At 37.6% G+C, this 24,111-nt stretch overlaps 1 protein-coding gene across 1 annotated transcript in view; it reads right to left on the reverse strand.

Moving 5' to 3' along the window:
- sf3a1 (splicing factor 3a, subunit 1) overlaps positions 1–24,111 on the reverse strand; it is a 34,191-nt gene that overhangs the window by 4,433 nt on the left and 5,647 nt on the right. Inside the window, exons 5-12 of the mRNA XM_020521937.2 lie at positions 17,748–17,822; positions 16,185–16,335; positions 13,245–13,441; positions 7,975–8,092; positions 4,719–4,904; positions 3,049–3,170; positions 1,590–1,835; positions 460–667 (exon numbers count right to left, since the gene is read on the reverse strand). Coding sequence (XP_020377526.1) covers positions 460–667; positions 1,590–1,835; positions 3,049–3,170; positions 4,719–4,904; positions 7,975–8,092; positions 13,245–13,441; positions 16,185–16,335; positions 17,748–17,822 — 1,303 coding nt within the window. The remainder of the gene's footprint in view (positions 1–459; positions 668–1,589; positions 1,836–3,048; positions 3,171–4,718; positions 4,905–7,974; positions 8,093–13,244; positions 13,442–16,184; positions 16,336–17,747; positions 17,823–24,111) is intronic.

A 24,111-nucleotide genomic window follows, 5' to 3' on the forward strand; every position in this document is an offset into this window, starting at 1 on the left:
AGCCTATCCCATCATCCAAAGGGCACCACCTCCAAATATGAAGAACTCCCTTCCTCAATGTCAGTCTGGATAATTTGGTTTAGATTCAGCAGTGGGGCTTCTAATCCTCAAGAGAAAAGTGTGTCAACAACTGTCCCATAACTTACACCTTACAACAGATTGCTAGGATTTCTTTAAAAAAAAATGAAAGTCCATTTTATTGGTTATTATTCCTTGTTGTTGCTGCTCAAGACCAAAAATAGTGTCTCTTCTGTTCCATTCCATAAATTTCAGAGATGCAATGAAGATTCTTTTCCCATGCCAGTCAATTATATTACAAATGCTGTGACTTTCTCTACGTGAACATGTGCAAATATTCGTTGGAAACTTTAAATGAGAAACAAATAACAAAATATTTGGGTTCATATTCGCAAATCGATTTAAGAGTGTAAAACTGCAAAATATTTTAAATAATCTTACTTGCTGGTACCACCATTGGTGGCGGGCGCGGAGTTAAAACTGGTGGTGCTGATGGAGGCATTGGCACTACGTTGATTCGAGGTCCAGGGATCATAGGTGGCATAGGAGCTGTTATAACAGGTCCAGGCGCTAATCGGATAACAGGAGACATTGGCGGCCTGGGGAGAACTGGCATTGATGACATAGCATTCCGCACTGGGGGAGGCATCTAAATAATTAGAGAAATATTTAATTGTACTGTGTCTTTAAAAACAAATCATCACACTTTTCCTGTACACAGAACCAAACTCCCAACACTGTTTAACTTCTCATTTCAATCTCTATGACAACACGTATATCAAATACTGCCTTTGTTAACTAGTCATGCTACAATCTCATTCTCCCAGTAATGGCACTGGAGCACTTACATTTCACTAGTTAACAATAAAATACTTTGTTAATTTTATCTCAATGTCATAACAAATTAAAAACATTCCAAACAGGATATGATCCTATTACCATGTTTTGCAATCCATCTCAGCTTGATTTTGACTTTCCCATGTGTTATGTCATTGCAAGATCATCTATGCTATGCCAAGACCTACTTCCAAGTGTTACTGAAGCATTACGAATCACAACGTGCAACTGTCACGTTTTATTTTTCAGTTAAGAGTGGCTGGGTAGGATTTTCAAAAGCCTTGTTAAACATTTTCTGCTTGTGTAATTGTCTTCTATATATTTTATGATCAAAGTTTGAAAATACAAATGAATTCAGACAATTTTCTGATTAGTTCATTCTTGATGACTTTCTGCCTGTGCTGGTGGAGGGAAATCAATAACATTGTTATATTGTATCACATGGTTCATTGCCAAGTACTGTCTTGTAATGGAAACATGATTCAGAAACAGAAATAGAACGAATGTATATGAACCCTCAACAACAGAGATGGCAGATGGTACAGTTCCACTTAGTGGCTATTGAAAAATCAAATACCAAATTGTTAGATAACAGATCTGTAGCTAATATGCTTTAAGTATAGGCTCTTAACTAGCACATCGCTTAGATCAAGATTTACGTCTACATTACTATTCCATTCAACCCTGAAAATGAAATGCTCGAACCATTTTCAAGACAGCTGTTTAGAACTTACAGAAGGAGGTCGAGGCATTGATGTAATTGGTGGAGCATTCATTGAAGAATTTGATCCAGATGAAGGAGGTGGGGGTTGTGGAGGTAAATCAACAGGTTTGCTGGGTCCAATCTTCTCTTTCGTGTCATCTTCCGGAACCAGTCCCTTGGCCTTGTGGATGGCTTCGATTTGCTCTTGCAGAGTGATGTTAGCTTGTGCAGCTTGTTGTGTTCGTGCCATACTGCCAGAATGACCATCCCAAGTAACCTTTGTCAAAGCAAGAAAACAATGAACAGAGGCATTTCTAATTAACCTGTTTATGTATTTTATAATTACAATTAATGAACAGCATGTCTGCAATACTGAATAATCATTTCAGAATAACTTTGCCTTCAATTTCTAAATTGATTTGTATGAAATAATTTTACCATCTACTTTAACTGTTGCAGTAGACAATTATTATTTTATTCCCAAATGTTTTGCCAGATTGAATAAGTAGGCCATACCTATCATTACCACTTTGCACTGTACCATCACATTAATTTCCATAGTTTAATTTCTTTTACAAGCTTTACTTCGAATATAAAAGGACTTCCCTAAAATTTAAAAAATACATTTAATCAAAATGCACTCATTCCGATGCAGTTATGACTATGTGGGAGAGAATAGCTGTTGAATGAATTTATATGTACTACACTGGTATGCTAGGTGTTTACGTGCAGTAAATGCAAGGAAAAGTTTATGGTTATATTGTGAAATTGCAATAAGCAGCAGCATCAGGAAATCCTTGACATTCAATGGCATTACGATCACTAAGTTCCCCACTGTCAATTACCATTGATCAGAACTGGACTAGCCATACAAATACTGTGGCTATAAGAGCAGGTCAGAGACTGGGATTTCTGTGGTAAATCACCTCCTCACTTCCAATAGTCCGTCCATCATCTACAAGTCAAGAGTACGATGGAATACTCCCAACTTGCTTAAATAGTACAGCTCCAACAGCACTCAAGATGCTTGACACCTTGTTGACTCCTTCCACTGGTGACACTCATTTGTAGCAGCTGCATGTAGCATCTACAACATGTACTGTAGAAATTTACTACGGCCGATCAGACAGCACCTTCCAAATCCACAATCATTCCCATCTAGACAGACAAGGGTAACAGATGCATAGGAACACCACCTCCTGCAAGTTCCCTTCCAAACCACTCACCCTCCTGACTTGGAAATTTATTGCCATTCCTGAATTCTGAAAATTCTGAAACTCACTCCTTAATGTCATTGTGGGTCTATCTACAGCAAATGGCTTGCTGAGGTTCAAGAAGGCAGCTAAACACCATTTTCTCAAAGAAACAAATGCTGGTCCAGCCAGTGATGCTCACATCCCACGAATACATTCTGAAAAAAATCTGCATCAAGACATCATTTGAACAACTTGTGAGTAACAAAAGATTTTCTCAATAATAGATGTTTATACCTTCTCTTCTGGTTTCTGGATTTCTTCTTCACCAATCTTCTTACCAATGGCTGTTTCTTCCACACCAAAGATGTCAGTACGTCGTTCAGCCAGCTGCTTCAAACTACTTTCAATATCCAGACCTGATGGAATAAACAGCTCAAATCAAAAGATCAAAATCTATATGAAAAAATATGTAAATAAGAAACTCTCAAAACTTGCATAATTTTTCACTAAAATTTACTGTTTTATAGATTAAAAGAAAACGTTGGTCTAGAGAGAGCACAGCAGGCAGCATTCCTCATCAATTAGTCAATGGAACAAACTTTAACATCAACCAGGGCTCACAGCTGCTGTTTCTATACTGTCTTTAATTGACCATTTTAAAACAAAAAACACATTAACAATGAGCAAACAGCTAGTGTTTTTTAGGATGCTAAAATAGGGCACACTCGTATCTAACAGGATCAAGTGAAACATTAAATGCTTGCCATGTGAATTCTGAGTTTAAGCAGTGATGTAATGAAGTGGTACACCTAAGGAAAGGACATTAACAAGGTTCTTCCAGACCCTCTACTGGTTACAAATTGGCACTGACAGATGCAGGGTTGTTTGCAAAATGTGTAAGATCAAGAGGACAAACTGGGTTCATGCCATCAGAAAATTTTCAGAAATTTAAGTGAACTGAAAAAATGTTTCTATTTTCAAACTTAGAAACTGATGGTAATAGGTTCACTCAATCTTAAGCAGGTACAAGGGAAAGGAATTTCCTGGGACAATTACAGTCAAAGCTAAGAAATAAAACACAACATAAGAACATACATACAAATAAATAAACATACAAATTAGGAGCTGGAATAGGCCATTTGATCCCTCTGGCACGCACCACCATTCAATAAAGATCACAGCCGTTCTTGCCTCTTGCAGTTCAAATTCCCCGTTTTAATGTTATTCTTTGCTGATATTCATATTCTGTCCAATCTTTTGATCTGCCACCCACTTTGCCAAATCATATACTTTTTCTTTCACTTGGATACAACCTTTAAACTCTTAGTTTAGGGCTGGTGCGTGCTTCCTTAGAATCTTTCTTTCTCACTGGAAGGTATCTTTTCTCAGTACTTTTTAAATGTCTGTCACTGTCTCTACTGATCTATCCCTTAACCTAATTTTCTAGATCACTTTAGCCAGCTCTTTCTATATTCCCCAAAATTATCCAGAGTAGTTCAATTCACTTCTCTTCCTCAGGCTAAATGAGCTAATTAATTAATCCCAACTCGCACATTACCAAATCTAGTACAGTGTGCTCCCTCTGATTGGCTCAAGAACATAGTTCTCTAAGAAACTATCCAGAAAACATGAACTCATCATCCAGGTTATCCTTGCCAATCTGATTCATCCAACCTATTTATAAATTAGAATCATCCACTATTAATTCCATACCTTTCTCATAAGCCCCCATGATTTCTGCTGTATATCCCACTTGTATAGTGAAGTAGCTGCCAGTGGTCCTCTAAACTAATCCCACAGTGAATTCTTATCTTTACTATTTTTCGTCTCTTCTCAAACTGATTCTATAATCTGATCTCCAAAACGAAAGCCATTTCACTCTTATATGCTGATGTCATCCTTAATTAACAGAGCCATCCTTGCACCTCTTCCCAGTTTCCTGCAGCATCACAAGCAACACTTGCCTGGAGCATATACTTCATCTTCACTCTGCTTTTCTCTAATGGAACGTTCACGTTGCTCCAACCAGCGAGGATCCAGCAGCCCAATACGCATGTGCTCTTGCATTTTGCTGGCAGGAATCTTTTCCCCAGTGATTGGAGAGATGAGATATTCATCAGGTGCAGGTGTACCAGCCACTGGTTTTGAAGCTAAAGGAGTATAAATAAAAGTATATACATATTTTAGATGAAACTTTTCAGTAATTGAATAAAAGACACATATTTAAGCTCACAAATCAAAGTACAAATTCACAAGATATTAAATGGATTTGTTTCTTTACATTTCAAAAGTGAAGTACAGATGCTACAGCCTCCCAGCACAGGTCAAAATGAGAATGCAAAATTGTAGTCCAGTGTCATTCTATTTAGCTTTGCATCTATGGAGTAGAAATAATGCCTGATGCCATGAAGAGTCATAAAACAACATACATTAAAAATTAACTATTAATGTAATTTCAGGTTATGCAGCTAGCTTAGCCAACAAATGAAACATTGTGGTATGTATACATTTATACTACAAAAATCAATCTGGTGTACAGAAACCCAGAATTCAGAGCTATACAATTTAGATAAAAACAAATGAAATTGTTGTAGTCTTACACACTAGTACTTCTTAAATAAACTAAATGACAACCTGTTAAGTGTCTGACAGAACAATAGATCTGCACTAAATATATGAAATCATACAAACGTGATATCTTATATAAATATTTTAACTTTGCTTTTTTACATTCTTTTTACTTTGAAAATGCAATCTTCTGTAATTTAGATGTCATTAGATGGACTGTCGTAAAATGCAATTGGTTCACTAATGTCCCTTAGTAAGGGGAATCTCATCAGTCCTACATGCTCTTGCCTACATCTAACTTCACACCCAAAACAACATAGATGCTCAACTTGAAATGCAATTGTGGCAATGAGGAAAGGGTAAAAAAAATGTAGTCTTGCCTTAATTGTAAGAACAAATGTAACATTTTACATGGCAACTCCCATAAACAACAATAAGATAAACGGCTTGTCTTTCAGGTGATTTAAATACATGTTGGTTAGGACATTAGAAGAGCGTCTTCTCTTCCAATATGGGAGGCTACCTGAAGAGATTCATGAGATTTTAAGTTAGATGTTAAAGACAGCATCTGCAACAATGCAGTAGAAGTGTCATCTTAATTAAGAGGGGCCAATATGTTAGCACTATTCACACACACACACAGATAATTAGGGACCCTGACGTAACTTACTGTATTTCTAATCCGTAAAAGAACGTAACAAACACTGCTGTTAATCAAGTGTGCACAATTAATTTGCATGCTTCTGCAGTTTAACCGTTGCCTGCTTGTTGGAGAATGTTGAGGTGAGAGAGAGTGCAAGTCCTTTTTGATCTTTGTGAAAGTATTTTATTTCTTTAGTTACTGAATGGTGATTGATGTTTATTAAGTTAACAGGTATATGAAATATATTCAGCTGAGTTGTGAGTGCATGCAAAATAGCTATTTGTAGCTAGTTACCAATTGTATTGGCTTACATTGTCAAGCCCTGTAATGGATCGTGAACGCAAATCCTGTTGGCTCAGAGGCCAAGTGTTTTATAAAGCAAGTTGACATATGCACTATTAAGTCACATAAAATTCACCCTTTCTGGTGAGGGTAGGGTTTGCAGGTTTGAGGAAAATACTGGCCTTTAATCATTTGAAGGAATTTAGCGGCAGCAGGTAGGAACTGGGGGCGGTGCTAAAGTTTGGCAGGAAATAAGGTGAGTAGCATCAGAAAATGAAGACTCGAGCTATGCATTGGGCTAAATTGCAGCATTCAACTGGGCTCTTATGACACAGTGGTAGTGTTCCTACCCCTGGGCTAGAAGATCCAGGGTCAAGTTTCACCTGCCTTAGACATGCATCTGAATGTGTCTGAACAGGGTGATTAAAAATATCTAGGACTGGGCTAAGAGGAAGTGAAGACAATGTCACCATGATTGTGGAGGAGGATGGCAAGAACATCAGGCTAAAAAGTGGAAACCAGGATTTGATGGTGCAGTGTGAATAATAATTTGTTCCATCATTGGACGAACTTCAGAACCAAACAGCTGGAAGTTCTCCATCATCACACACTGATCCTTTGATCTCCACCTCTGAAAATACAAGTCTATGAATTTGCAGTTTACAAAAAACGCACCAGCATGGTGTCAGTTTTATACTTATACATGCGGAAAATCCAAGTGAGTTTTATTGCTTATTGTAATAGCGATTTATTGTCCACAACCTAATGGCTTTGGATTCCTAACTTTTTATTTCAACAGCACACTTAGAAAGTGCTGATTACATTCATTACTCTCCTCAAACTTGTCAAGTTTACCATGGAGAATTTAGCAGGAGGCTGTAGTGGCCCTTGCCACTACTAGAGACACATGTCTGGTGCAGCTGGGATTTGAACCTGGATATTCTAGCCCAGAGGTAGGGACATTAACACTATGCTGCAAGAGCCCAGGTGAATGCTGCAAATTATCCCTCTACATGGCCCTAGGTGTCAACTTAAAATTCAGCTCCCATATTATCTTGCCTCCAACTTTTTGGCTCAGAACTGATAGTGGTGGGAGTGAGTTATCAAAACTTACAAGTTAATTAATATATTAAAACAAACTTAATTCACTTCATCATAAGTAAATATAATCACCATCTAAAGTGCCAGAGTCACTGACAGCCTGTGAACAAATTTATCAAAAAAAGTAGCATCAGAAAAAAATTAATGGAATCAATCCAGCTCTGACAATCTTTTCACTTCAGAGGTGGTCCTGTTGTGGCATACTTCTTATTGAGAGCTTCATAAAATATTCTTAAGGCATGGTTTTTGATTTTTTAGAAGAATTGTTACTGTATATGATAAAATTGCAAAGATCATCAATTCCTCAATTCTTCTCCTTTAGTTTTATGCTAGATGGATGAAATGAACAAAGAAACAGTATAGTTGATTTATAGTGAATAGTCACAATATAAAGGTAGCACCAGGATCAAGATAAATAAATTCCTCACTTTATTTTTAATTTTACAATACCAATTCGAGAGAATTGTTCATTTTGTCAGGGAAATACACTCTGTCTATTTGCTTGATTCCATTAACTTCTTCCAGACTAACAATGCAACCTAATGAAAATAATTGTGAGATAAATCATTGTTTTGAGACCAATCAAGAGCATCTATGCAAGCTTCCCTTAGTTTTTGCACACTGACCTTTGGGATCATAATCCTTCCTAATGATAACCTGGTCTGGAGTAGGAGGAAGTGGTGGAGGCATTGGATTATCAGGAGGTGGTGGGGCTTTCTGACTTTCATCTTCTTCATCTGATCCCTTAAAGAAACCATCACACAAGTCTAAATGAGTTGAACTATGCATTGCATTTAAAATAAATTAAACCATTTGATGAAACAGGGAGTTAGGTAAAAGAGGGAGGTGATCAGTTGCTCCTTTTCTCTCATTGGTGAGTACTTCTGCTCTTTAAAACAAAGTAAGGTTGTGGGAATTTGGGGCAGAAGGAGAAGAGCAGCCTGCAGGAAATGAGTCTGAGTAGGAAATAAAAATCGAGGCCAAGTCTTCAGACTTATAGACTTACCTGGGAGCTGAGACAGAAAGACAGGCCAGCAGGGGAGGAGACTCAGGGATCAGAAACAGTGAAAAAGTGACATCACAGAAAAAGGTTGGTAAGTAATTTGAATATCTATTCCAAGTTGCTTTCAGGTTAAAGGTAAATTGGAGAAATATTTTACAGATTAAAAACTTAAGACCAGCAGGAAATTTTAAAATACAAACTAACAACTAATTTAAATAATTTAAGAGATGCAGGGCCTGGCAATGTGGTGTATCCACGTGATGTGGAAGCTGGTGCACCCTACTGTGGTTCACAGCGAACATACCTATAGAAAATGTTGGGTTGGTGAGCTCGAGACTGAGCGTCAAACACTGCGACATTTCAGGGAGGGAGAGAGTTGCCTGAATGCTGCATTTCAGGAGGCAGTCACACCCTGTAGGTTAAGTACATCAAATAGTACACAAAAGCAGAAACTGAAAGCTGGATTGACAGCCCTGTATGGTGTGATGGTGTGTTGCCTGCCTAGTGCCAAGGTAAGGGACATTCTGAACTAGCTTGAAAAGACATTGGAGTGGGAGGGGGAGGATCCAGTTGTTGTGACCCATGTTGGGACTAGCAACATAGGCAAGAGATCCTACTTGGGTAACAGCAGGGATTAGGAACAAAATTAAAGAAAAGGAACTCAAGGTTTATAATCTGTGAAATATTACCTGAGCCACATGCAAATTGGCACAGAGATAAGAAAATTAGGGAACTAAGTGAATGACTAAAGGAGTGGTGTGGGGAAGAGGAATTCCATTTTGTGGGGCACTGGCATCAGTATTGGGACAGGAAAGAACTGCACCATTGGTCCCAGATGGAGTACATTCCCAGTGTCCTAGCTGAAAAGCTAAACAGGTTCGTCACAAGGACTTTAAACCAGTAAATGGCAGGGAGGGTTCTTGGGAAGTCAATACAGTTTCAAAATCAAGTAACATGACAGAGTAAAGAAACAGTTTGGATTCCTACTTCAAGTATAGCAGGTAATGGCAAAACTATAAGAAGTGTATCGATTAAACCAGAAGAGAGAAATAATAAACAGGTGAATAAAGCATCAGTACTGAGGGATAGGTTTCAGTGTATGGCCCAGATAAGAGTTCTGCATACAAATGCAGAGTTAGGGAATAAATTAAATGATTTACATACGGCCTGTTTTAACAAGCTGAGATAGAAACTGTTCATAGTAAACTGGGAAAATCTGCTAATGGGTAAAACAACTGGAAGAACAGTGGAGAAAGTTTAAAGGAACATTAAACACGATATAAAATCCATAAATACCCCAAAAGGGAAAAATTCCACATCACAGAAAAAATAGCCATGGACAACCAAAGAAATAAGGGACAGCAAACTACTGAAAGAAAGGGCTTACAAAATGTAAACAAACAGCACAGATCTTGCTGAATGGGAAACTTACAAAAATCAACAAAGGGCCAGAAAGCAGCTTATGAGAGCTACTAAAAGGGATTATGAAACAAAATCAATAAGAAGAAATTTTATAGCCACATAATGGGAAAGTGGATGGTCAGAAGCAATGTTGGTGCACGAAAGACTGAAAGTTGGGATATTGTCAATGACAATGGGGAAATGGCAGACATTGAATCACTAATTTACAGTAGAAAAGTTAGCTTGCTTGCGGAAGTCTCGAGGTAATTAATCGTGGATCAGGAACAGCAACTGAATAAAATTAACACAAGTAAAACATTGGCAATGAAGAAATGAATGGAATTAAAGAGTGACAAATTCCTCCAAGGCCTAACGATTTCCATCCAAAGGTTTTAAAGGAAATAGAGGAGCATATTGTAGACACCCTTACTAATATCTTTCACAGTTCTCTTCATACAAGATTCATGCCCCTGAACTGGAAAACTGCACGTCACTCCATTTTTCTTTAAGAAGGGCAGAAGAGGAAAACCAGAGAGGACAAGTTAGCCGAACACCTATACAAAAAGCTGAAAGAACTGCATATGCTGGAAATCAAACACAAAAACAGAAATTACTGGAAAACCTCAGCAGGTCTGGCAATATCTGTGGAGAGCAATCAGAGTTAACTTTTTGGGTACAGTGACCCTTCTTCATAGAAGGGTCTGAAAAAGGGTCACTACACCCGAAACACTAACTTTGACTTTTCTCCATAGATGCTGTCAGTACTGCTGAGCTTTTCCAGCAATTTCTGCTTTTGAGCCTAACCATCTATGGTGGGAAAATTGTTGGAGTTTATAATCAAGGATGAAATAACTGAACATCTTGAAAATTTTCACGTGATCAGCAACGGCCAGCTTGGATTCTTGACAGGTACGTCGTGCCTGATAAATCTTACTGAATTTTTTGAAGAGGTGACTAACGTAGTGGACAGGGGTACGTCTATGGATATTGTTTATGTGGACTTCCAGAAGACATTTGATAAGGTCTCATATAAAAGACTGTTAATTAAGGTAGAAGCCGATGGAATTGAAGGCAAATTACTGACTTGGCTGGGAAATTGGTTGAGTGACAGGCAACAGAAAGTAGGATTAACGGGTGGGTACTCAAATGGCAAAGTGTGACCAGTAGTGTCGCACAAGGATCTGTGTTAAGGCGGAATTATTCACATATTTATTAAATGGCAAAGAAAGTTACTTATCCAAATTTGCTGATAATAAAATAAGGCAACATTGTAGACAGTATGGGTAATAGCATAAAATTACAAAGGTATATTGATAGACTAAGTGAATAGGCAAAACTGCGGCAGATAGAGTTCAGCACAAACAAATGAGAGGTTATCCATTTTGGCCCAAAAAGGGATTGAACAGGGTACTTTCTAGATGGTATGAAATTAATATCCAAAGAGACTTGGGGGTTCCAGTGCATAGACCTTTAAAATGTCGCGAATCGGTACAGAAAATATTTAAGAAAGCTAATGGGAATGCTAGCCTTTATATCTAGAGGACTGGAGTAAAAGGATGGAAAATTGATGTTGCAGTTATACAAAACCATGGTTAGACCCAAACTGGGGTATTGAGAGCGGATCTGGGCACCACCATAGGAAGGATACAATGGACTCGGAGGGAGTACAACACAGGTTTTCAAGAATGAAACCTGGACTTCAGGAGTTAAGTTAGGAGGAAGGATTATAGAAATTAGGCCTGTTTTCTCCAGAATTTAAAGGGGGCAGAATCTGTTCGAAAAGTTCAAGATATTAACATGAAAACTCAGTAGATAAACTATTTCCATCAGTTGGGAATTTGAGAATCAGCGGGGTAATAGTCTGAGAATTCGGTTCAGATCATTCAGGAGAGATGTTAGGAAGCACTTTTATATACAAGGGGTGGGAGATGTTTGGAACTCTCTTCCACAAATGGCAGTAGATACTTGCTCAGTTGTTAGATTTAACTTTTTGTTAAGCAAAGATATTAAGGGATATGGGCTAAAGGCAGGGATATGGAGTTAGGCCACAGATGAGCCATGATTTTGAGTGGTGCAACAGGCTCGAGGGGCTGAATGGCCTACTCCCGTCCCTCTGCCCTTACTATGTTGGCTTTTCCCCAACGATTTTGTATTTTGTTCCCTGCTTTAGGAAAAAAAAGACCTAGAGCTTCCAAATGTCTAGGAAAATCATTACTGATAACATGGATGCTCCAAATCATTAATCCCACTCCTATGGGCAAGTGCTTTGAATCTTTGGCCAAAGGAACAGTTAAACTGAAGAACTCACGATATAGTGACCCATGTGCAGAAAACAATAAGTGCCTCCTTGTTTATTTTATATGATGCTTGTGATTGTGTCATGCAATATATAAACAAAGTTATCCTAATAAATGAGATAACAAGGCGTAGAGCTGGATGAACACAGCAGGCCAAGCAGCATCAGAGGAGCAGGAGAACTGATGTTTTGGGCCTAGAACCTTCTACTAAACCTAGACCCTTATCCTAATAAACGTTAGGTTCTTGAAGGAAACTAACCACTTGATGTCACATTTTTTGGATATTGTTCAAAACAAAAGTTACTTGGTGCTATCTCCAAAATTGTCAAGGGGGCAAACATCCATGTGAGAAAAGTTTTAAACCTTCAGCAAATCCAGTCATTTCAAAAAAAAACTTGCAACAGAATCCACGAACAAAAACCCAAGTCAAACAAAACCACACAAATTTGGACCAGCTTGTTTTCGAAATCTATATTGTAAGATTATTTCAGGTGGATTGAGTTTGCTTATAAATATTGAGACATGTAATTGAAATCTTAAAAAACTGATATTAAGATGATCATTTTAATATTTACTTGGCATTTTACCAAAAGTTAGTTATAGTTTGAAACATGAAAATCAAGTCAGTCCTTTAGAAACATACCATGATTTATGTTATTATGCATGTTTTTAAAACATTAACAGAAGTTCATTGTGACACTATAGATATCAAATGCCTAAAACTGCAACGCGTTTTCAAAGTTTGTTTAAAGTGAAATTCAGCATTAATTCTAAGTTTTCATAAAAACAAACTAATTTCAAACATAAAACCCTTGTCACGTTAATAGACTAGCTCCTGACACTGGCTGAATCAATTATCACAATTTCTCTGAAACAGACATCTCAGCATCTAACATGACTTGCTAATAGCTTGAATGTACTGAATTGAATATTATCACTATTGCTTAATTCACAATTCAAAGACATTTTTGAGCCAAATTTGTGATTACAATAGTTATTACCTCCTTTTTCCAATTTTACCAATATTTTTGAAGTCTTTATAATGTATCATTAGACTTTCAACAGTTAAATCAGTGATGCTGGAAGCAATTCGCAAAGTTGACAGCAATTATGCTAAGATCCTTAGATAATGAAGATAAACTACAATATACTCAAAAACTTTTACATCAATAACCAGGATCATTTTATATCTTACCTCGTCCATATCCTGTACTTGTGTATCTTGATCCAACTGTGATGGAGTCTCTTCTGGCTTATCCTCAGTTTCTTCAACTTCATCATCAGATTCCACCTCCATTTCAACTTCCTCGCTCTCCCCAAACTTCTCATATCTCTCCTGCATCAAAATACGAGCTCCAAGTTCTTCTGGGGTGGTCGGAGGAGGGAAATGCCCTGTAATTAGAAAGGTTAAGCAACTGTTGAACTTCATTGCCACCACATATCTACTTTTCCCACTTCTGTCCCAACAGAAGAATAACACTCCATTATAGTAAAAATTCTTCTGGTTGAAGAAGAAAATAGAGAACAAAATTCAATTATCTAAACCTAATCAAAGAAATACTGTTAGGTAGACAGATTTGGCAGCTACTTTACGCCTGGCAAGAATGCTGGTTAAGAAAAGAATATACATCAGAACTCCCAATATTTTTTTTAAATTGTCATGATCTTCAACAACCACCTTCACCACTGGAACAGGCAGATGAGGTCTCAGTTTAACTTTGCTGAATAACAATATCATAGTGCTTACTCAACATTTTATTTGATATAATGCTACATTATGTGCACAGAAAGAACAAGTCTTAAACCTACAACCTTCTGATTCACAGGCCAGCAATTATGCCAAAATGACAAAAAAAAGCTCTCTTTAAGATCAATAAAAAACACTACATTGATAAATGTAATATAATACAGCAAACTTTTTATTAAACGGCAGCAATGGGACCAGGGGTGTGACAGTTGATCAAATATTCCAGTTGATCATGAGGTCCACATAATCAATGTTAAAAGACACACTAAGTAACAGAAACCTAATGTGGGGTACACAAATCACTGTTTTACTTGATTTATAGCACAAAACACTTAAATAATAACAGAACTTTGCCTTAAATAAAACTTACCAGTAGACAGCTTTCTCACTTGCACTCTCAGCTGACTACTCGGACATCACGATAATACAGTAAACTTCCGGTATTTCAGGTATATAATTTTTGCCAGTTTATCGGAAGTGCTGGTTCATAAGGTGCCAGTTAAAACAAAGATTGCTGTATAATGATTTGTGTTACCTACAACAGTTACTTGCATTTGTTTAAAACAATGTTTTAAACATCCCTAGGACTTTGAGGCAGAGGAAGAATCAGGTTTTGTCAAAGAATAAATTAGGACCAAAGCTTTGTTTAAAGAGATGGGTTTTGAGGAAGGCCTTGAAGGCGGAAAATGAAGGCATTTTGGGAGGGATTTACATTGCATAGGATCCGAGTGGCTAAAGATATACCCAAAATCAGTGTGTTGAAGAGAAAGGTGTACAAGATGCCAAAATCAATGAAGTGTTTCAAAAAGACAGGGGGATGGTACTGCTGGAAGAAGTTAGAGATAGGGAAATATAAGCCAGTAGCAAAATCTAAACCCAGTGATAAATACATTACATATATGGTGCTGAGGAACCAGAAACAGCATGGACAGGAACAATGAATAAACAGGTCTTGTTGTGGGATAGGTAACAGGGGGAGTACAAATTTGAATGGGCTGAAATTAATACAGGACATATTTCAGAGGCTGTTTAGAACATCATTGGGAAATCAGCTCAAATGATCACTTTAATGTTGGATGAATTGAAATAGGAGTCATGGCAATTGATATTATGGAGGTAAAAACCGGCTGGACTGGCTTTATGATGGGAAAAGGAATAGAGGTCAACATTTCAGCTTGAAGTCCAATGGAACATAGTGTGAATAATCCAACTGTAAACTTTAGCAGAACTAAGGTTGGAGTTACTGTTAAGTTAACACAGTTTGCGCCAGGATTGAAGAAGATAGTTTTGATTTTTCTCAACTTTTAGCTGCAAGAAAGCATTGATCATCCAAGACAAGTGTTGAAAAAGAAATAATCTAATAGCATGGAGACAGAAGTCAAGAGAAAATGATGGCACCATACAAGTAGGGTACACTAATGTGCAAATGCAAGCAGAACTATGTCTAGGATATCAGCCAGAATAACAGGTAACTGAGGAAGAGAAAACAGCTAAGGATGAATCTCTGATGAACTTTGGAGGTGAAAGTGCAAGTTTCCTACAAATATTATTTATTCCTAAAAATAGTTTAGCTACAACTCCTGAGGTTGACAGTGGGAACAAATAAAGATAGTTACATTACATTTTACAATGGAAGGGGAGGAGATTGATCATATTGAAGAATTCACAGGTTAAGAAATGATAATGCACCCCAATCTCAGAATATCATTACATCATTGTGATTAAGACCTTTTCAAACCAGAGGGGAGAAAATCTGTTTGCATAGATGCTAACAATTTTGAGAGTGAAATGAGCGCAGATATGAAGGGCAAAAACGTACACAAGTATCTAGAATGAGGGAAGAGAGATCAGAACTATTTACAATGTCAGCTAGCATGAGAACCAGAAGGTCAGTGTGAATGGCATCTAGATGGGACTGTCTAAGCCTTATAAATGAGCTGAGCTTAACAAGAGCATGGAAAGTGATACAAAGAAACTGAAGAGTTGAATTCATGCTTGGATGGATAAGTAATTGACAGTAGGTTAGGTTAACTAAGAATTAGGGAAAATGAACAAAAAACGCTGAATAGATAGTTCCCATCTTTCTATGGCCTTTTCATACTGCCGAGGCAGGGTTCAAAAAGGTTGGAGACCAGGGTTTTAAGGTGGTGTTTGGTAGTACAGAAAAGAAACCTATTCCATCGAAGTCCTCCAAGATTATCCACAAGTTATCTTTCAGTAACATTTCAAGTCAATTTACTGTAATTGCAAATGCAAGCTAAGAAATGTTCAAAGGAAAGAATGTTGGAAAAACTATGATCAGAGTGAAAGTGATTAAACATTGAATGCAATCATTACAAGATTAAACCCAACTCAATATTTCATACTATTGTACGGTAACAACGCTACCTTGTTCATTGGGCTGGAAATCAACTGTTTCCACCACCACAAAGTCATGCCAGTCAATCTGTGCATAGGCTACTCTTTCCCTTTCCCGTTCTTCCTCTTCTTTCCTCCTCTCACGTTCCTGAAATTTGGCCCATTCAACTCGGTATCTCACCTATTTCATACAATCAAAATTATTTACTTGTCAATACAGTAATTGACATTCCTCTTAAGCATGAGAGACAGACTTCCCACTCTTCTACACTCCTGAAAATGCAAATTTCATAATCACATATTAAACGCACATCACCAAATGTGAGGGCAGAGGGAAGAGAGAGATGGAGGAGTTGTGTAGCTGGGCACTATTAACATGCATGTGAAAAGTGGTGTCATGAATGAGCAGAGGGTCGTACATCAACTGCACCTGACAGAGTCGCATGTCCAGTTTTCAAATACTAAAGTTAGGCAGCACAGTGGTGTAGATGGTGGTACAAAATTACAAAGGGGCATTGTTAATTTAACCAAGTAGGTAAAACTATGGCAGAAAGGAGTTCAATGTGGGGAAATATGAGGTCACCCATTTTGGAGTAAAAGATAGATGTACCTGAATTTTTAAAAAATGGTATGAAGGTTGGAACCAAGGGACAAAGGCATTTACGACCCAAAGACAGATATCATTAAAAGCTAGTGGAAAGCCAAACAAATAATTTAAAATGGCTATGGAACTTGGGCCTTAGTCTCAACAGGACTGGAATACAAAGTGCTGGAAGTTATATTACAATCTAGATTACAGGGTTCAATATTGATCCCCTTATCTCAGGAAAGATACAATGGCCTTTAAGCAAGTTTAGCAAAGATGAATCAGAATGAAACCAGGAGTAAAAGTTTTAAATTATATCGACAGGATATATATGGACAAAATTTGCATTTCCTCAAGCATTAATGGTTAAGGAGTGATGCATTTGAGGTGTTTAAGATAATTAAAGTCGATAGAAGTTGCACTACTTTCTCTGGTGTGGGAGTCCAGACCATGAGAATATAACCATAACGTTAGAACTCAGCTGTTCAGAGATGATATAAGGAAACTCTACTTCAGACAAAGGATTGTGTAAATCTGGAACACTCCTCCAAAAGACTTTTGAGGCTAAGTCAATTGAAAGCTTCAAAACTGTGTGTAGATAAAATGATATATATATACACAGATGCAGATCGATGGGATTAGGATCCGATTAGTACTTAAGCTAATTGAACAGTGGAACGTTTGAGGAGTTGAATGCTGTACTCCTGTTCTTATGTTCCACATCTTGGGAAAGATTACCAAAAACATTATATGGATGAGGTAAAGGGCAAGGTATAATTTTTAGGTATTCCTGAGGGGTGCGGGGTTAATGGATAAGAACACCACAGTATTTAGGAACATTCTGCAATATAGTAAAGGATTATTAATTATTCCAAATGGTGCTAAATAAAGTTATTATTGCCTTTTGGATACACTTTATACAAAAACATATTAATTACATTTCAATTATGTGTGCAATTAATGTGGCTCGTGACTTTTGCCTATTATGGTAGCATTTATCGTCTCACCTGATCTAAAACTTCTTTAGGATTTTCTGCTTCTTTCTTCAATTTCTGAAGCAATCCCTTTGGAGGTATTAAGATCTGAGAAGAAAATATATGTTATATAAAACGTAAAACATAAATAAGCTTTGCCCCTTTGAAAGGGGCAAGTTAAAAATCAGTATTCACCTGATAATGCTGCAATTCTAGCATATCTTGCAGTCCAGTTGGATACTTTTCCCAGCACACTATTAATAGTACAGCCCTACTCAAATTCCAAAACACACTAGATTTTTTAAAATCAAAATCACAAAAGTACTATCATAAACTGAACTGAGCTTTACAAGTTGGTTGATGTACCCTGAAATGACTTCTTTATAAAGCACATTATACAAAATGTTAAATTTTCCAAACTTCCACTTACAATCGTTCAACATTACACTTCTCCCTCTGACATCAAAGTTCAAGCCAGCAGGCTTTTGTTTAAATCATCTTAGATTCGTGAAGACTATGTCTTCTGCAATACTTCTTTGTTCAAATTACATATTTGTTGTCCCTCATATGTTCAACCTCCTCAGGGGAACTGTAAACCAAAATAATTTGCCAAATAACTATGAACTCCAAAAGAAAGAATTCATCAACAGATTCCAATTTTTGTCGCTTTCACTTTAAAATAAATCAGAACCAACTTGAATTACTCATAAATTAACACACAAATGATACTTCAAGCTGAAAAGTAAATATCATTTTAAATAGTCAAAGATATCTGTGACACAATCACAAACATGGTCACATCCTTGCTTGAACGTGGCACTACATACCAAATCGGTTCCACAATTGCTGCTTTTTAATTGCACAGGCAAGGCTACAGCACCTATTTGACAACAGCGTTCATCTTTGAGCTTCACAGATACTATTATCATTAGCAAAGCATTCTTCTTCAAACATTCTCACTATCACAACAGGACAAATGGTGTGACTTTTTAAGAGTTCCTTTTTAATCAACCAATTAATACCTCAGGTTCCTGGCTTTGTCACTTCTTGTTTTAGCAAGCTCTCACACAACATCCAAAAGCTCCTCTCTCCTTTCCTGTCAAAGTCTTTTCTGCCACCAGCATTACCACTTTCTTCTTTCATCCTGTGGATATTACTTTCAGGTCAAGGCTCACCAGGTCATATGGACCAGTGTTTATTATCCAAGAAAATTACCATTGATTCCTTTACAATTTATGCAAACTCTTAAAAATTCTTTTCAAAAACTCTTTTTAAAAAAATGTACAAATTCCTTGATAATTTCAAAGAAACTACAAATTTTCCCTACGGTAGTGTTTCCAAGGTAAAGGTCGTCACAGAGATTTGGGGGAAAAAAACATGGAAGCTAGATAATTAAATAGCTAATATCAGCAAATGTATTTTTTTTAAAAAGTAGCATCACGTTTATAAGCTTCTATCAGATATTTTTCATGATACTTTGTATAATAACATTTATCTTATGGCAATGCCCACACGTCAAAACTTAAACACAATTACTAACTATGTGCTCCACTGAACTTCCAGACTGTTGCACAAAATCATGTTTGTGAAAAATAAGTTAAATTGAATCTAACAATAAATATAACAGATCTGAGCTGGTTAATAACCTTCACGAGCCTGCTATGCATAACAAATTCACAGGAATTTTGTTTGAACTTGTTCATAGATGTGGGTGCTGTTGGATAGGCCAACAATGTTGCACAGCCCTGGTTAGCTTGGAGAAGATGATGCTGAGCTGCATCCTTAAACTACTGCAGTCCTTGAGGTGTAGGGACACTCACAGTGCTGTCAGGAAAGGAGTCCCAGGATTCTAACCTAGTGATACAAAAGGAACAGCAATACAGTTCCAAGTCAGGATAGCTTGTGGCTTAGAGGGGAATTGTTGGTGGTGGTGTTCTCATGCATCTGCTTTGTTCTTCTAGGTAATAAAGGTCACTGGTTTGGAAGGTGCTGTTGGAGGAGCCTTGGTGAGTTACCACGATGTGTATCTGGACAGTATACACTCTGCCATTGCATGTCAGTGGTGAAGGGAGCGAGCGGTGAAGGGAGCGAGCGGTGAAGGTGGTGGATAGGATGCCAATCTTGCAGGTTACTAACTTCTTGTAATTCATGTATCCAGACACCTCCATCCTTCTGTTCCTTTGAGTTCTGCAATCTCTTTTCAGTTAACTAGTTTACTGCTAGACTATTCTTAGTGCCAAAATGTAAAAATTCACATTTTCCCACATTATTTTGGCAAATTTCTACCCAATCACTTAAGCTACATTCATCCCCCTTGTACATACTCTACCTCCTTTTAATAACATATTTACCTACCTATTTTGGTGTCCTCAGAAAATTTAGTTACTTCACATTTGTTTCCTGCATTCAGGTCACTGATGCAGATTGTAAATAGCTGAGAGCCCAACATTAATCCTTTTAGTACATTACTAGTTACAGCTTACAACTTGAAAATTGCACATTCATCCCTTCTCTCTTCTGCTTGTTAGCTAGCCAATCCTCTATCCATGTTAAAATATCAACCCCCTACTTTTGTTTTGGATAGTAACATTTGATATGGGCCCTTATCAAATGCCTTTTCAAAATACAAGTACACCACACCCACTGGCTCCCCTGTGCTTGTTACACTTAATTAACAGAGCTATCCCATTACTACGTACTAGCTTCCTGTCATCCAAAATTTCATCTACCCTTCAATATTCAAGTCTCAGTCCCTCTCTACTACTCCAGTTATAGGAAGGGTCCCAGCATGGTGCAAGTGAAGATCATCCATGGTAAAGCTCCTGCTTTCCCCAGCACTGAGGTCAGTGCCCCATGAACCTAAACCCATCACTCCCAGATGCATTTAAGTCCCTAATCTGTGCCAATGTCCAAATGGCCGAGGTAATAATCCAGAGATTACTGCCGATGAGGTTCTGCTTCATAATTTAGCAGTTAGCTGTTCATACTCCCAAAGAAGAACCTCTTTCCTAGTCTTATTCGTTTAGTTGGTGGACCATGATAACTGGACCCTCAGCACTGCCCCCTCACTGCAAGTTCCTCCCCAGTCTGTGCAGATGACCTGAACCTTGGCACCAGATGGGTGGCACACAGCTGTCTGGATTCTCATTCTCGGCTGTGAAGAACCATGTCTATCCACCTAATTATATTTTCCCCTACAACCACTATATTTTTATTTAAGACCCCACTCCCAATGATCCCTGCTTGAATGGCTTCCTATACTATGGTTATCTGGTTCGTCCAGTCAGCCACCCAGCAGCCTCTCACCCACATTCAGTCAAAAAAGAACCTTGAACCTGTTGGACAATTCCAAAGGTTGAGGTTCCTACGGGTTTACCTTCTTAATTGCGATATCTGCCTCAGGCAGAGCTACACACTCCTTGCCCAGATCACAAAACAAAACAGTTAGCCTAAGCAGTGTGACTGCCTTTTGGAACAAGCATTTAGGTAACATTTTTATTTATCATTTCTTCACTACCAGTATCAATCTTTCGGTATTCAGCACAATCTCAGCAGGTCTCTCCGCTGGAACGTTTGACTAACAAAGAGCTACAGTACTATTACAAAAGATCTTCAGAGTTAAGAGTGTACTACTGGTGATAAATCTCATGCATCCTATCTGAAGCTCAAAACTTGGTTTTTCAACAAAAATGCAACGGTGTAGAATTAGAACCAACATTCTGCATGCCATTTGTATGCATTCACTTATGCACTCAACATTTAGAAAATAAGTCAGAAACATTGAAGCTGGGAGACTTTCCCTTAAGTCATTAAATTTAATGCGGACATCTAAAATATCTGAAATTGTTTCAAATATGAGACTACACGAGATGGTTATGTTTTAAACAGTTTCCTTTAAGTTAGGGAAAAGTGGAGGAGTTTGGAGAGGGCCTGTGAAATCTGCCCGGCTGCCAGGGATAGGAGCCCAAGTTAAAGGATATTGAAAATAAGGTGCATATTTTAACTCCTGCACACAAAGATAATTGGTCTTAACCCTTGAAGGGAAAGGAAAAATCAAGAAGTCACCAAAGTGGGTTTTGCAACTGGATTTTATTCATGCATACTCAGAAGATTGAGTGAAGTAACTTTAAAAAAATGACACTGACAAACTTACTTTGATGTGGCAGGGAGATGACAGCCTGCTAAAATACCAGGAGGGATTTAGACTAGAATCTACAAAGCTACATATCTGTTGATAGCATACAGTGGCTCTATTGTGTTAATTGACTGATAATAATACACTTTTTAGTGTATTGGTTGTCCACTAAGTAATGTTCAATCAATGTTGACTTTAGTGTGTTTGTCACAATAGAAGTCTTAAAACATGGAATCTTTTCCTGTGACGCTCGGAGTCAGTCACTAGGAAATTCATATCTCTTTCTAAAAGTTCTCTACAAGGATCATAAAATAGAAATAGGAGAATTTATTTGAGATGCAATAGATTTCCCTGATCTACCATTTATAATGGTCAGAGGAAAAGAAAGAATTGGATTACAGCCCAAATGCATTCAATGACCATTACAAACAGTTGGCATCATCATAAAAATCTGTAACATTTGCTTCCGCAAGTAAGCAATACCACACAATTGCAGACACGTAGATGCTGCATGTTCAGTTTACAGCACTGAACTTCAATAGTTAATCCTAGTTATTTTCTTAATACCAACCTGTTCAGAGATGTTATTATACATCTCTAGAACACGTGGGATTTGAACCTAGGCCTCCTGGCTCAGAGTTAGAGGCACTACTGCTGCACCATAAGAGACCTAACAGTCAATCTTATCATGTGTACACAAATTAGATGCAGGAGACTTGAGTCACGGCTGCTTTGATTGCAACTTCAAATTCCCACCATCTCCAGTAACCTTTAATTCCATTCTTATCAAGAATATCTCTACAACTGTCTTAAAAAAGTATTCAAAGACTCTGCTTTCACCACCTTTCAAAGATTAGTTCCAAAGACTCAGCCCTCTTGAGAATTAAATCTTCATCTCTGCCTTAAATGGTTGACCCTTTAGTTTTAAGTAAGGTACCCGAGTTCTCGATTTTCCCAGAGAAAACATCCTCTCTAAATTCCAACTGTGGAGACCCCTCAGGACCCTAACTGTTTCAATAATGTTGCCTCTTACTCATCTTTCCAGCAAATACAAGCCTAACCTGCCCAACATTACCTTATAACACAATGCAACTATTCCAGTTATTAGTCTAGTAAATGTTCTCTGGATTGCTTCCAGTGTTTTTTCATCCTTCTCTACATAGACACCAATAACCTATATAGTACTCCAGATCTGCTCTCACCAATGCCCTACACAACTGAAGCATAATTTCCCGACCTCTGTGTTCAATTATCCTCTTAACGAACAACAGCATTTACTACCATTCCTATTATTTGCTGTACTTGCGAACTAACTTTTTTTTTTGCAATTTGTTCAGAGGACATCCAAATCCCTCTGCAATCTCAGAGCTCTGCCATCTCTCACCATTCAGAAAATACATTTTATTCTTCATGTCAAAATGACAATTTCACATTGTTCATATTATATTCCATTTGCCAAATCTTTGACTACTTTGAATACTTATAGCCCTTTGCAGCCTCTTTCTGTCTTTTTCCACAACTTACTTTCCCATGTCTCCTACATGTGACTCCAGATCCACAGCAGTGTGGTTGACTCTAGATTGCCCTCTGGGCAATTAGGGATGGGCAACCTAGCCAGCGATGTCCTCATTCCGTTAATGAATAAAGAAAAAAAAATCATCAGCAAATTTAGTACCCAAACATTTGGTCCTTCTATACAAGTCATTTATATAAAATGTAAAAGTGGAGGCTCTAACACCAATCTCTGTGGCATGCCACTCATTACATTTTGCTAACCAGAAAATGACTCACTGACACCTATTCTGTTTCCTGAGAGTAGACAATCTTTTATTCATGCTAATTACACCATTAAGTTTTATCTTCCAAAATAACCTTAGAACTTATCAAATGCCTTCTATGTATAGTATTCACCGATTCTCCTTTATCCAGAATACATTACTGTTTCAAAGAAATCTGATAAATTGGTAAAACAAACCATGTTGATCTGCCTGATTAAATCATTTTTCTTCAAACGTGCCCTGAAACAGAAACAATACCTTCTAATATTTTCCCTGTGACAGGTGTTAAGCTAATTGGCCTGTTGTTTCCTGCTTTCTGCCTCCTACTCTTTTTGATTGAAGGAGTTACATCATTATTTTCCAAACAAATGGAACCTTTCCCAAAATTTAGGGAATTTTGGAAAATTAAAAGCAACACATCAACTACCTCACAACCACTTTCAATATGCAAGAATACTATTTCAGCTTGATCCACAGTACTCAA

The sequence above is a fragment of the Rhincodon typus genome, chromosome 24, assembly GCF_021869965.1.
Source record: "Rhincodon typus isolate 14 chromosome 24, sRhiTyp1.1, whole genome shotgun sequence".
Taxonomy (NCBI): Eukaryota; Metazoa; Chordata; class Chondrichthyes; order Orectolobiformes; family Rhincodontidae; genus Rhincodon; species Rhincodon typus.